Source organism: Pyrus communis, chromosome 6 (genome assembly GCF_963583255.1).
Source record: "Pyrus communis chromosome 6, drPyrComm1.1, whole genome shotgun sequence".
Classification (NCBI taxonomy): Eukaryota; Viridiplantae; Streptophyta; class Magnoliopsida; order Rosales; family Rosaceae; genus Pyrus; species Pyrus communis.
Window position 1 is genome coordinate 16,385,589 of NC_084808.1, and position 14,584 is coordinate 16,400,172.

Below are 14,584 nucleotides of genomic sequence, written 5' to 3' on the forward strand. Positions count from 1 at the left end.
AGGTCTTAGGTTCAAATCTCGTAAATGACGAATTTGATACTAAATTAAGTTGCTAATTGTTGGCTTAGCCGAACTCTAGCATATGGCTATTTCTGAATGCAGAAAACTTGACCTTCCGATCGATGTATAGTTTCAAGGTAAAGGATTAGATCAAAACAACCCGAAAACTCGAAAATTGACACGAGCGTAAACGGCCTCCAGAAACAGATTGCAAGAAATCATGTCACATTACAGCTGATAGTGCCCACATTTCTTCAGAGAAATTATCAGTTTTGTGGAATGCATTAATCACTCCGTATGGCATTATTGCCCATTACAGTTTAACAGTATAAATCTGTTTGATCAAAAAACTTCTGTGCAACACAACAAGAATTATCGACCAAAATCGAGAAATATGTATGGTTCTGCAGACAAGTTTTACAGTCTGCGTTTGTGACCGAATCCTGTTAATTAGACTGTTTGACAATTATAAAGCTTTGCATGTCCTTGGGTTAGAAACACCCAAAAAATTCACCAAATTCAGCAAGAAATTTTTACTCCTTCACACAGCCTTGCTGAAAATCTTCGACACCTTATTTACTTTCAGAAGATCCAAAAGATCAATCTCAGGGCTTCCTTATGATGTTCAAGATCCGACTAGACCCTTGTGGCGAGCATATGATACGATTATTACGAAACCAAAAAGACAGCAAATTCCCGTGACAATGCAGACCTGTCAATGGAAATATATTCAATTCTCCGACATGTTTACAGTCATACTAGAAAAGATTACCAGCGGAAATAAATACTTTGCCTACCCATTTGAACATGTATCCGTAACCCTGATTCCATGTATACGGGATATTCATCCCAAAAATTCCAGTAACCAATGCAAATATGGAGGTGCATACAGTCCCGGAACTAAGAAAAAGCTCAAGCTGCAAGCATGAATGTGAATAAAATAAACAGTAATCTTACAAAATACAGATCCTTGTGGATATGGAGCAGCAAAGTAAAAAGAAAATACAGAAATTAAAGGAACAGAATCCAGCATAGTACAGTAATATGATACACTACATCAGAAGACAAAAAGGCACCTGAATCAGCTGATTCCTGTGGTTATCGAGCTGCAAAATGAAACCATAAGTTAGATTAAAAAAACATAACAAATATTATCATAAAAATTTAAGATTTATGAATTAAGTACCTGAATATTAATGTAATCCTCTGTATCATCAATATATTCACGTAGCTGCAAAAGTTCATATTTAAGCAGTTGCAATGTTGATAAAAAAAGTCTATTCCACGTAAAAATGTCTATGAGAGTTTTTCTATTGAGTTTGGGTGGAAAAACATTGGTCTATGAGAGTTTTTCTATTGAGACCAGTTGGAAAAACATTGGACTATTATAGTGAATTTAAGGGGATGATTCATTTGTTGACTCAATACCATTCTCCTCTTAATCAAAAATCAGATCTTGATATGCAATTCCTCTGTCGCTTCCTTAGTAGTGTGAGTGTACAGATTACTTTATACGTCCTCAACTGCAGGTTCACACTCATGATAATTCTGCTTTGATAGGTCAAAGTCATGATAACTTATAACTCTACTTGTTATTAGATAATTCGCAGCATTATTACTAGGGGTTCCCTTCAAGGTAATATGTATGGTGGTCGTACTGTGTTTAAGGACCACCTTATTCCTTTGGGGCCAGGACAGTTTATGACTGTGGTGTACCTCAGTGCACTTTGTGCGGGGCAGACTCATACTAGTGATATACATTATGATTGGCATGGAATACGGTGGGATGAAGCTAGATCCCAAAGTTAAGTTTTCCTCACAAACCAATAAAAGAAGATAAGTTTGCATCTAAATAGCACATACCGTGGCTAATTTGTTCAAGGTGCCATCAATCTGCATAAAATAAGCCTACAAAGGCATTGCTTGCTGGTTTAGTATATAGCTTCACTAAAATAAGGAAAACAAGAACTATGCAACATTACTACCTCAAGTAACATTTCAAGTTTCTCAATGTCATTCTCATCATATAGCTTCACTAAATAAAGCAATCAGGAAGTATGCAACATCATTACAATATTACCTCAAGTAACATTTCAAGTTCCTCAACGTCATTCTCATCTCCACGAACAGTGACGATACTTGCCCTACTTGCCCGGGATATTTTTGAGCCTATGGTAGGGGAGGCAGGATACCAATTGGAAGGACCAATGTCACTAACTGGCGAAGATGCACCAGCCAACTTTCTGGACAAGTAAAGGTCAGCCATATCATCGTCATCATCCAGCAGTTGTTCAAGCTCATCCCTGACCTACAATAAGCAATACAGAATTTCCAATTAACGTGATTTACAGTAGTAAAGACTAAGAGGACAATGATAGGTTGTCCTCAATCAAACTCTGACTAAGAAATTCCACACAGAAAATTCATTTCGATAGCATAGTCTGCAAACTCAAAATGAGATGCACAACAGATAAAAAAAAAAAAAAAAAAAAATTGATCTACAGAAAAATAAAAAACGCACTTTCATGCAACTAATTTAGACTGGAAGGTACGGAGGACCTCATCTATACAAATTTAACTAAATTGGTTGTGTATATTTTCACTCTGATCTATACAAATTTAACTAGATTTCACCCATGTCCCTTAAATAACCCAGATAGCGAACTTCCTGATATCAGTACTTAACAGAAAAAAAGCCATCTTAACAACTGAACTTTTCCAGACATCTAAGGACCTCATATAAGAACCTCGGCATGCGTTCAAGTGTGCGCGCACACATACTTATATAATTGGTAATTATGTATATACTGTCACCTATAGGGTGTTATAATTCTGACTCTCTCTGGATCTTGTTCTTTGATCTATCCGGCAATAGACTAAACTTCGCAAAGTAGAGAACAACTACAAACACTTATGACTTCTACTGGTTTGGCAGAACTTTTGCCTATGTCCAGTTGTGATTTCCCTAGGTAGAGAAACCACAGCTTCTTTGATTAATAATAGGGTATACAGTACTTTTGCAAACCTTAGAACTAATCTCTCTCTTTCCCGCAGTTGTCTCTCTTTCCGGCGGTCTCACTCTTTCCCTAGCCTTGCCGAACCCTTAGTATAGGGTGTGGTTTACATGCCTATTTTCTGATTAAGTTTCCGATTCTATATGGAATAGGAAAGAAATTCTTTCCTATTCCAAATTATCTTCTAGGATTCCCAATCTAATTGTACAAGAAAACTTTGATTCTTTTTTAGTTCTTTTGGGAGAAGAATCGGTGCACCTTTAATTTCCCTAATAGAATCCTAAACAAAATAGGACACTAACTTTGACAAGCCAAAATCCTAACATTGGGAAGTGCTCAAACACTTACCAGTCGGTACTATATAAAGGCATTGCCATGTTCTAAGCCCTTGGACAGAAATTCATAAATGGTTAATACTAAATAGGGCATTCTTATTTACTTACATACGTTAATACTTTGTCTTGACTCATAAGCAAAAAAATCTCTGCTCACCAACTGTTGGATCAAAATCTAATGACTCATATGCACTCAAAATAGAACGATTGCTTTATCAGGAATTGAAGGTCAACAATCAGGAATTGAATATCAAACATAGGATGAACTGAGAGATTGCACATGGTGGATATGAAATTGAAGTCGTGTGTAAATTTACTAGGTTATGACAGGAATGCCATCCAAATCCTTGGGTTCAACACAAACAATACAACTTTGGACCTTGGTTCCATAAAATGAAAGTAAAATAGGAGATTTCAGCTTGTGGAGCGTATTAGTGCAGTATGCATCCAGCACATTTACAAACCATTAGAACAAATTTACTTTCTCAAACGAAATATTACAAGCTATCTAATGAAGTGATGTTCGGTAGATGGTGGGTGACGAGTAAAATTACTCCCTCATCTTTCACCAAACACCAAAGTGAAGCATATCTAATCAATGAACAATTGTGTTTAAATTCAATAACCCTCACAAGAGGCAAGAACTACCATTCAGTTATGCACACACCACAGGAAGTTCATATACCTTTTGTACCCGAGCAGTCAACCTAGTCATTCCACTCTTCAATTTACGAACCCTATCCAAATTGCGGCTACTAATCTGCAGGTAGAAGGGGTGGATATTTTAATAAATAAAAACAATAAAAAAGTGCCGACTCGAGGAAGAAATATAATTGGAAGACAATTTTCTTTAATACAAGTACAAGTGAGAGAAATATTCTGTCATAGCAAAAGATGCTAAGTTTACAAAACCATTCAGGCAAATATGCAAGCCAATATTTCTGTGAAGGCAAATATTAAGTTTAACAGCAAGAATGCAAAGATAGAGGTCTACCAAAACTAACCAAAGTGTGAAGCATAACATCCCGAATCTCTTCTAGACTCAACTTCACACCAAAATGCAAACAATCATCCTAGACTTCGTTATCTAGTACTTTAAGTAGGAAATATTCCTCACGTAGCCAATGCTGACAAAGAACATGCCTGAAGGCTACTATCAGTGATTTACTTAAATCGGCCAAACTAGTGAATGAAGTACTACATTCAATCAGTTTCTTTGTCTATTTATCTTTCAGTTGGAAGGCCACAAGAAGCAGAGAGGCAGCAACTGAAGAATCCACACAGACACAAAACAAAAATAAAAGAAAAGTCAAGTCCTACCTTAGCAGTAAGCTCATCTAAAGCAGGATAAGCAGCAGTCTCAAGTTCTGTCGTACGTGCAGCAAGAAAGCTACAAATTGCTTCCAAAGCTACCTCCAAGGCCCGGAACTCAAATGGTGACTCTACAATGCATAATGTATATCATTCAGATAATCATGGAATAAAACCAGAACCCAGAACTTTTGATGTTTAGAATGATTTATTCAAACATTTCTACATTTCCAAGAACACTAATGACAGCCATAGATACTATTTTTGAATGAAAAACTTTGAAAGCAATAAATTATACCATCTTCTTCACCCGCCTCAACATCATTTTGCACAGCAGGGAACTCTTTCCCATTTGTTTGACTTTCACGTGAGACATTTACAGGAGGCAACCGTCTTTGAAGCTCTTCAACAACAGGAATAACGTTTTCATCCAATGGATCCCGGAGCAGCACCTATCCCATAACAAACTAACAATCACCATCTACAAAAAGCTCCAGCTCATAGAAAGCACCACACATATTTTTCTTTCTTCCTAGAAGACAAGGACGGACTATGGTTTGACTTTATAGGAAACATACTTTCAACATTCTGAATTTGCACAATCTATCTAGCTGCTCCTCTTACTTAATTCTCCACAAAAACAATTAATACTTCTCTCTTAAAGCAGCAATCTTTATCCGCGGAAAAAAAAATACAAAACTAATACCGATGTCTATCCTATTCAAACTCGGTGACTCAAAACCCAAAAACAAATAAACTCCGCTGAAAAGGAAAACGAGTATATCTAGAGAGAGCGAGAGAGGCTAACCTCTTCAGCAGTGATTATTGCTTTAATATGCTGCAGAAACAAACCCAATTCAATAATGAGAAATACCACAACCATAATTTCCAACAAAAATATATAAATTACATTGCAAAACACAAAAATAAATAAATAAATAAATGAAAAGACAAACAAGAAGAGGAAGAGCACGACCTCCAAATTGAGAACTATGGCTCGGTCACGGCCGAGAATGGTGGAAGGGTAAGAGAGCAAAGGGTCGACAATGCGAAGATCGCGAGCGTGAATGTGAACTCTCTGCATGATGCCATACTTGTCCACGTCCAAGACGGTAGCTTTTCCGGTGCAATCCAACAAAACCCAACTCCGAGAGGACTTCTTCTTCACCGCCACAACCGCCTGTGGGTCCAGCGGCACCAATTCCCCGTCTGGAGCCATATCTGACCATCCCCGAAACCACCGGACCCAAACGCGCCAACCTTATTTCACTCACATCTTCAACAATAAAAAAAACCCAACAATTCAAAACGTCAATTTTCAGGTTGCGCCATCGAAAATTTAAATGGGGCAGTGAAGATTCGGCGTGAAAAATACCAGGGGCGGTGATTTGTTTATGATTATTTGATGTTTTGTTAATAATTTCTTCGTTAATTTGGGGATCTGTATATTAGGGATTGGAATATGGACTGGGGGCAAGCAGTTGAGCGTTTGGGAGAGAGGGGATGGGCTGTGCCGTTTGTTAGGGGAGTGAATGGGGGAACTTGACACGCAAGAAAAAGTTTAGTTTAAAGTAGAGTAGGGGGCCAATTGGACCACACGATTTCTGAACCTGCGGATCTTTCAGTTTCTAATTTAGCTTATGTCAGGTGTTTGCACTGCCCCCATCAAACTCGATGTGGCTTTCCACCTTAAAACAAAAAATTTCTCATTTTGTACTTCGTTACTCAATATTCGCTCAATTTTAGTTTGTTTTTATTAATTCCGTCAAACTAGTTACATGTCTTTAAAAAGTATGTATTAGCGATCTAAGTGGCAGATCAAGGGATGGTTCTTTTGGTAAAGTTGCCAAGTGAATCACCACCACCTGGAACCCAATACCGACCTAGCCCAAAGACGACAATCTACACAATTGTCGAAAAGCAGTGGGGTGTCCAAGTTTCAAACCTTAGGAGGGTCTCAGTCTAAATTTTAAGATATAAAAAGAGCGCGAAGCGTGTTAAAAAAAATTGATTTATAAAATGTGAGCTTATTATCGTCAGCAAAATCATGTTACGCACATTTCAACAAATATCGATATATGCCAAAACAATATGATACTTGATATCAATAGCATTTGTCGAGTACTGCTGAGATATGTCTAACAAGTGTTACATCAAACACTTGACGAGTACAAAAGAAACTCATACCAAACATTCGAAGCATGCCCACGAAACTTTCATACATGTTTCCCCGCATCCAAGTGGTCTTGGTACCACCTTTCTTTCTCTTTCCAATGAACATCTGCCATATCAAGAGCACCTCTCTTTCTCTTGCCATCGCTAATCAGCAGTCAATTTTAAGAAATCCTTGCTGCCACTCACAGTGGTTATTTGTTACCTAAAAACATTTTAAATACTACCGAAGTTATTTGGATTAGCCCAACTTCCTTTGTTGTAGCTTTTATTATTGCTATGCTAGGGAGACCAAATTTTTTAAACAAAATGATGTGGTCGTAGATGATTGGATTATTAATTATGTGTTAATTAACATGTTTGTTTTTTATTAGTGACACATTATTTAGTTTGCAGATTTAGTTTAAAATTTTGAACTTTCTATTCATTTGCTTTTTCACTGATCTCTCTCAAAACATGGCCTCAAAGGTAGGAGTCATCCACCACCGTCTTGGTATCCACCGCCATTTTTCATGTTCTATAAAGAAGCACCAGAAATATATTTTCTGAAAATATGGGGATGTTCGTGGTGTTGAGTAGATCACATTGGTATATTCAAACACCCCATTTGAGCAATGTATGAGAAGTTATTAGCTAGTTTTGTTTATGTGCTTTAAATTAACGTTTATATAGTTGTTTCGCATATAGGTGAGACCTATCCTCAGGACGAGCACAATCAATCAAGGCTTGGGGGCTACGACCCTTCCACATACCAATGAGTGGGCTTTTGGTTTTCCGTATATACCTATATACTTGAGATTTTTCCCAGAAAATGAAATTGAATGATTATACGTTTTAAAATGCCATGCAAAGTATCTGCCTATTTTATTTATGCATTAGTAGTTGCATATATTTATGATTGGTGCTACGGACGCACAAATAAGTGCCAGGTAAGTTTATAGATTATGGTTGTGAGATTGATGATTATGTGAAATGTGTTGAGAGCTCATAAACCTGAACCCCGGTGTTAGTGCTCCCGCCCAGAGTTAGGGCACAGTCCTTCACGTGATGTTCACCTCCCGCACTATACGCTCACCTTGAATCCAAGTTAGGTGCACAGTCCTGTCGTACAGACCACTATAGGTGGTTCCGACTTGTAAGTGACTTGCAATTATTCGCATAGTCTTCACGTGATCGTAGCACTTGAGCATATTTATTTACACCCAATCCTGTCGTATAGACCACTTTAGGTGGTTCTGAGTCGTGTGCAGGTATATTTGTTGAGATGTGGATTTAAGCCGTACAGGTCACGTTAGGTGACTCCGGCTGACATATCATTTGCATTGATTTCTATCACCTAGCTTGCATATATTTTATGCTGAGATATTTGACATGGCATATATGTGGATTAGCTAACTTGAATATGGTTTCGATATATGTATATGTGCTATTTTCTAGGAAATTATACAGGTTTTACGGCGAGGAGTTAGAACTTTTGAGAAATGAAATGATTTTGAAAACTTTGTTTTTGCCCACTCACACTTTCCGTTTTGCGCCCTTCCAGATTCTAGTTAGGAGTGCTTTTTGGTGGCTTGTGAGGAATCCACGGCAGCTCTGACAGATTATCACCATTGTATGGTCACCTTTGGGTTTTGTATAATTAGTATTTGTCCCGCTGGACTGCACTTAAGCTACTTATGCTTTGGTTGTGTTATCACACTTAATCTCGCACTAACACCTTATTTTAGCCAGTACTTTTAGTAGTTGGTTTTTATTTACTTGTATTTCCCTATATCATTTTGTTTCCTCACTGTGCATATGGTTACGTCACTCTCATGTGGCGGCCAGCACGTCCTGATTTAGGTCGAAGTGTGTCACCGTCTATTTGTGAATGTGTACACATATGATTTCTCCAGTTGTTAATTGTCAAAAGCATTTCTCTTTCTTATAATTAAGGTTACTTTGTTTTAACTACATAGCTCAATAAGAAAGGAATGCTGCTGCTTTTTTATGCTAGAGGGGGACTAATTAGTTTTTTAAGTAAATTGCTTTACAATTTCTTTCATCTCTCTTTTCGCTCGTTTATAGGGTTTTTTGCCCCACAAACGGTAAGGAAGTCGACTGAACATCTTAATTATTGGTAAGAATTTTGTATTAAGGTGTTTGAAAATTAGATGCATGAATAGAAATCTTAATTTTCTTTCCTCAAAATGTTTAATTTGTTCTATGCTCCCATGAATTTGGTTCCCCATATTAATTTTTTTTCATCTATATATAGAACATGAACAACATAGTTAATGCATTTTTCCTTTCATTGCATTGAAATATTCTTCTTTGCACCAATTTACAAGGATAAAAAACTGCAGTACTGCAACCTAAAAACATATAAATAGAAGAAAATAGGAATCACACACCATTTTCTCCTTTTATACATATCAATTTTTATTTCTAACCATCAAACTAAAAACGTAAACTAAATGCGTAGTGTCTAATGTGTGTTCTTTTTTTAAAAAAGAAAAATTCGACGGGAGATGCACAGTTATCATCAATGACATCAAAAGGCATTTTGAAATCTGTGTTTGGCTCAACTGCTCAAGGTGATGGACAATTAGACACTGACTGGGTAATCTTGTCGTGTCAGTTATCTGGTTTCTGATCAGTGTGTGAAAAAAGACAAACAATATGATAACTGGTAGGCTAAAGATTTCCTTATTATTTTCTTTTGTTTTTCTTATGGATCACTGCAGGCCCTTGGATTAGAATATTCCCACCTTTTGGACCTTTGCTATCAGGGTCTAACCAACCATAAGCACTAGCGGTGTCGTTTCATGTTTGTCTAATCCTTAGCAAAGGTATTGAGTGGCGGTTACGAATCAATGCGAGATTTGTCAGTGTGATCGGTATATGAGATAGTACATCACATGTTACTATACAAATAGTAAGATATGTATGTTAAAAAGTTAATAACTTAAAAAATAAAATTTTTCACCACTTACATAAAAACACATAATGTACCATCCGTGTTCCTGTCACAATGAAAAATTTCTCCAGATCAACAAAGACCAAGAGGCTATGAAGCATGGCAGATTATGGTTCAAATTACTCTCTTATATTTATCCATTTTTATCTCTTCACTGTTTTGCACTACTATGTACGAGTTCATAACAAGTAGCATTTTTGCTCATCACCATTTAATTACATGGTATACTCACTACATGTCTTATAGCTTGACATGTATGATTTGATTTAACTTTAGTTAACTTTTTAATTAATATTTTAATTTAATTTAAAAATTATCAAAAACTCAATATTGTAGGCCCCAGCAGCCCCACCTCTACATCACCCCAAACCCCCGGCCTTCCGGCTCCTCCCCCTTCTCTATCCTTCTATTAGGCAACCTCTAATTTGTTTACTATAATTCATTTTCTTCCTTCCACTAGTCTCACTGTTGGTTAATTTCTTTCAGGGTAAATATCAGTTTACTACCCTCAAGTTTCATGGTTTTCAACATTTGGTACATGAAGCCTTTTTCGTCCTAGAGTCATACCTAAAGTGTTAATTTGGGGACAGTCTCGTACATCCGTTAGTCTGGCTGTTAAATCTCCCGTTAACTGATGACATGGCTCCTATGTGGACAATGAATGGGCGTCATTAAAAGGTCTACGTGGAAATTAAAATTTCAAAAGAAATAAAATTTTGGTCTTCTTCTTCCTCCTCGACATTCCCTTCCTCCCTTATCCCTCTATTCTCTCCTCAAAACAAGTCCCAGATTCTGCAACAAGTCCGGAGCTGAGAACCTAGATATGCACCAACCCACCAAACTCTTAGGTCCGATTCAACTCCCGCAAGGTGTGGATATATGCACCAACCCACCAAACCCCCACAAAACCTAGATCCCGCAACTGCCAGACTCGTTCAATTCAACTCTCAGCTCCCATCCACCATCGTTGACTGATTAACGACCATGGTTCGGACTAATTGAAGAACCAAGAGGAGATGAACGTGAGCCACGGGTCAGTTAACTCGGTTAAAGATGTACCCACCACAGAGGGGGCCGGCCCAAACCCGCTTCGAGTTCGAATGAAGGATTTTCCTAGCATGCCCGGCACCCCGAGGGGCCTCGTCTTGCGCCTCGCCCAATTTTTCTTCTCCGCCGCCCCGCTCGTCGTCATGGCCACCATTTTTTACTTCCTTTCCGTCATCGAGTTTTGGCTTATTTTTTGTAATTTTCTTTTAATTATGCTTAAATTTCAATCTGATAACAATTGGGGTTTTTTAGGAGGGTTTGGTGGGTTGGTGCAGAGGAGAGAATGGAGGGATAAGGGAGGAATGAAAGGTTAGGCATCTGGAGAACTTAGATCGGGTGTGGTGAAGGGAGGACTGGAAGGCGGCAACAGAGGATCGTACGGTGGAAAGGGTAGAGAGCTGGGCGCGGTGGAGGGAAATCAGCTGGGCAAGGAGGTCGGAATGGCAGGAGAGGACCTCGGAGCAGAGAGAAAAAAGGGTACGGGTTGCAGAAGGGAGGGGGTTGAGGGAGGTAGAAGACAGACGGGTGGGTTTTGTTTTGTTTTGAATTTTTAATTCCCACATGGACCCTTAAAGACACATGGTGCCCAGTCATTGTCCACATGGGCACCACATCATCAGTTAATGGAAGACTTAACAACCAGACTAATGGATATATAAGACTGTCCCAAAATTAACACTTTAGGTATGACTCTGGGACGAAAAAAACTTCATGTAACAAATGTTGAAAACCACGAAACTTGAGGGTAGTAAACTGATATTTACCCTTTCTTGCAATATAATTCTTCTTCTTCATTTTACTGGGCTCAGAACGGACAAAGATTCAATGGTGATGATTGTTCAAGAGCGAAGTGAAGTCGTAAGTAAGAATTGGTCTGTGGTGAACTATTATGGGTGAGATTCAAACATATTAAACGATCTTACTAGATGCATAAATTTCTCAATTTTTTCCTTGTTTTTATTGAATTTCTGAGAATGGCAACACAAAAGAATGAGGGTGGTGGTGGCGGCGGCGACAACGCTAGCGTGGTGGATGTTAATCGTAGTTGCTGATGTTGCGGAGGTGGTGGCTACGTGGCCAATCCTGAGACTTGTGAGGCCTCGGGGGACCCAAAAGATGTCTATCTTCATATACAAAAAATTATTTGTTTTTACGTGTAAGACTTCGATAAAATTATACCTTGGAAAGTACTTCAAACTTAATAATTTATACACGAAAAAAACTAATTTATTTTGTATTGAGAAAAGGGAACCAAAAAACTCCGAGCTTACAAGTAGATAAATGATAAGTTTTGGGGTAAATTACATTTTACCCGCTCAGGTTTGGGGTTGATTGCAACCTTATACAATATCTTTAAAACATTTCAATTTCATACATTTACTTATTATTTTATTTCAGTTTCATACATCCGGTAGAAAATCCGTTAAGTGATGACATGACAAATATGGGATCCACATTTGTGCTGATGTGATTGCCAAATTTGTGCCACGTGGCAAAAAAATAATTTTTTTATGCATTTAAAAGATACTAATTTACCCTATTTATAATTTTTTTTAAAATAAACCTAAAACCCATCTTCCCCGACCTACCTTCTCCCTTTCCTCCACTCTCTTCACCTCCCATCCCATTCAAAAAACCCACCCGCAACCCAAAAACACTCCCCCTCCCCAACCAACCCCTTCCCCACAACCCAAACCCCCTTATCTTAACCCACCCCCATCTCAAAGATCACATCTTTCGGTGACCTGGGTTTCATCGTTTGCGACCCAATAGGCTGGTTCTCCGTCGATGTCATGATTTTCCTCACCTAGGCCAGGTTTTGCATCAGCTACCTAATCTTCATATCAAACACTTTAGCCTTCGTCTTCAATTCCTTAGGCCCCGACCGAATGGTCTAACCCCGAAATCAATCTACCTCTGGGGTTATTTCCCATTCTAGTTGGGTCTGAATTCGATTCCCACCCTGACCCATTTTGCCCATCTGAGCATTCTCGATTCTAACCCCCTTAGCACCATTGCTGTGGATGCAAATTTCTTCCTCCTTGTTCTTAGACAAAATTGCACCTACAAAACAAATAACACCTTAGGTCAAGGCCAAGAGCCTCACGCACCCATGATGAATTTTGAAGGAAAAGTGTTTGGAGAATTTAGAGAATTTAGCAATAGAATTGGAATTGAGTTTTGGAGAGAATGAGGTAGTATTTATAGGGTTGTGGCAGGGCCCTTGAAGAGGAGCAGGATCGACCACTTGGTTGGTATTTTGGGTGAGGTTCATGATTTGTAGCTAATTAGGAATAATTGAATAATAAATCAATTAATTAGCTAATTAATAGAATAATTTCCTAATTGATTAGCTAATTAATATAATAAAAGAGGAATGATTTGGGAGTTACCTTGTGGAGAGGATTTGATGAGGATGGATGAAATAGGTTTCGAATTGTTACCTATTTTGGACACTTTTGACTTGGTTGAGGGATGATTGCCCACTACTCGCGAGTAGGAATCCCGGTGTGCCTTAAGGATAATTTTGTCATTTTAACCCAAAAATCCACGTGTCGCCTTGAGATTATTTTTGACTCCACAAATGCCCTCACACCTATTGGGCTGCTCGCAGAAAAGGGCAATAGGTGTAGACATTTTCTTACTTTAGGAAACTTAGGACTGCTTCCTATTTTGATGTAGTTTCCTTCTTTAATAAGAAATTAGATCCTTCTAGGAAAAGGCAATAAATTTCTCTCAAAGCCTATTTAAGTCCACCTTAAGTGGATTATTAAATCAACTTTGGAGAACGATTTATTATACCCTAGAAGAGAGAGAAAGCTTAGAGGATATTTTCCCTTTCTTCTAGCAATCTTCTACATCTTGCCCATGCAAATGATCGTTTTTCGTTGCTTGCTTCGTCTTCTCCGCACCGCACCGAGGTAAGAAAAACTTAATTTTTCTCGTATTCTTCTTGGATAGTGCTGTCGTGAGGCAATCGTCGGGGTGGTGCGGCATGTCGGCTAGTAAGGGCTAAGAGTCGGCTCGTCATGGGCCACTAGGACCATTGCTTGGGTTGCATGGCTTGGCTAGAGCCAATGGCAGATTGTGCGGCTAGGGCCACGGATTGAGATGTTGGGGCGTAGTGCTAAGCGAGCCATATGGCTCATGTCCTTGGGCTCTTGGACCTGACGCGAGCCAGGTCGGTGATTGAGAGAAATGAAGAGGTTGCGTGCCTTATGGGCTACTAGAATGTTGGGCATTTAAGTCTGAGAGAAAAAATGAAGGAAAAGCCAGTATGGGTTGAGCTCTCCTGCTGAGTACCGTGAATGGCGTTGGTTGCTTAGTTCTCTTCGCCGGGAGAAAGGTGGGCTGCTCCTGAGAGATGAGGTAAAAATGATCAAGGTGGATGCATTGGCTCGTCTGATTGTTGTCATGGAGCTTACTATGAATGAAGGTGGAAAGAAGAGATATTCCTCGCCTGCTCAAGAGATGTCGGTTGAGAAAAAACTGAAGACTTCCTCCGCTACTCGTGAGGGTCCGCCTGCTGCTAAGAGGCATGTGATTGACATGACTTCTTCTAATAGGAAGAAAAATGAGGCTACTAGATTTGAGCCTATGGCGCCTGCCATGTCGAGAATGACTAGTGCGATTTCTGATAGGATTGCTCAACACAGAGGTCTTGTCATGCCCCCAATGTCGAAGTTTGTACCAAGATGTCCATTGGGATTTCGGTTCACCTTTGGAGAAGCTTGTTATTATGAAGA

The 14,584-nt window shown here is 38.8% G+C and overlaps 1 protein-coding gene across 2 annotated transcripts; it reads right to left on the reverse strand.

Annotated features, from left to right (window-relative positions):
• Window positions 1-247: 247 nt before the first annotated feature.
• LOC137737492 (magnesium transporter MRS2-2-like) lies at window positions 248-6,321 on the reverse strand. Of its 2 annotated transcripts, XM_068476989.1 has the most exons (12): window positions 6,036-6,320; window positions 5,637-5,936; window positions 5,469-5,498; window positions 4,959-5,112; window positions 4,670-4,791; window positions 4,035-4,109; window positions 2,081-2,308; window positions 1,864-1,908; window positions 1,187-1,231; window positions 1,077-1,106; window positions 798-917; window positions 248-712 (listed from the first exon to the last, which is right to left on the reverse strand). In XM_068476989.1, exons 2-12 carry the CDS (start codon window positions 5,877-5,879, stop codon window positions 626-628), a joined length of 1,179 nt encoding a protein of 392 aa, XP_068333090.1. In that variant the 5' UTR covers window positions 5,880-5,936; window positions 6,036-6,320; the 3' UTR covers window positions 248-625. The 2 variants fall into 2 exon arrangements, with proteins under 2 accessions (XP_068333090.1, XP_068333089.1); XM_068476988.1 differs by having other exon boundaries at window positions 5,637-6,321.
• Between the last annotated feature and the right edge of the window lie 8,263 nt (window positions 6,322-14,584).

Coding starts and splice junctions, on each gene's coding strand:
- LOC137737492 (XM_068476988.1), bottom strand. CDS start 5,879: ATGGCTCCAGACGGGGAATTGGTGCCGCTGGACCCACAGGCGGTTGTG. Junction 2,309..4,034: donor TGACTGCTCGGGTACAAAAG/GTATATGAACTT, acceptor TGCTTATTGTAG/GTCAGGGATGAGCTTGAACA. Junction 918..1,076: donor ACAGGAATCAGCTGATTCAG/GTGCCTTTTTGT, acceptor TCATGCTTGCAG/CTTGAGCTTTTTCTTAGTTC.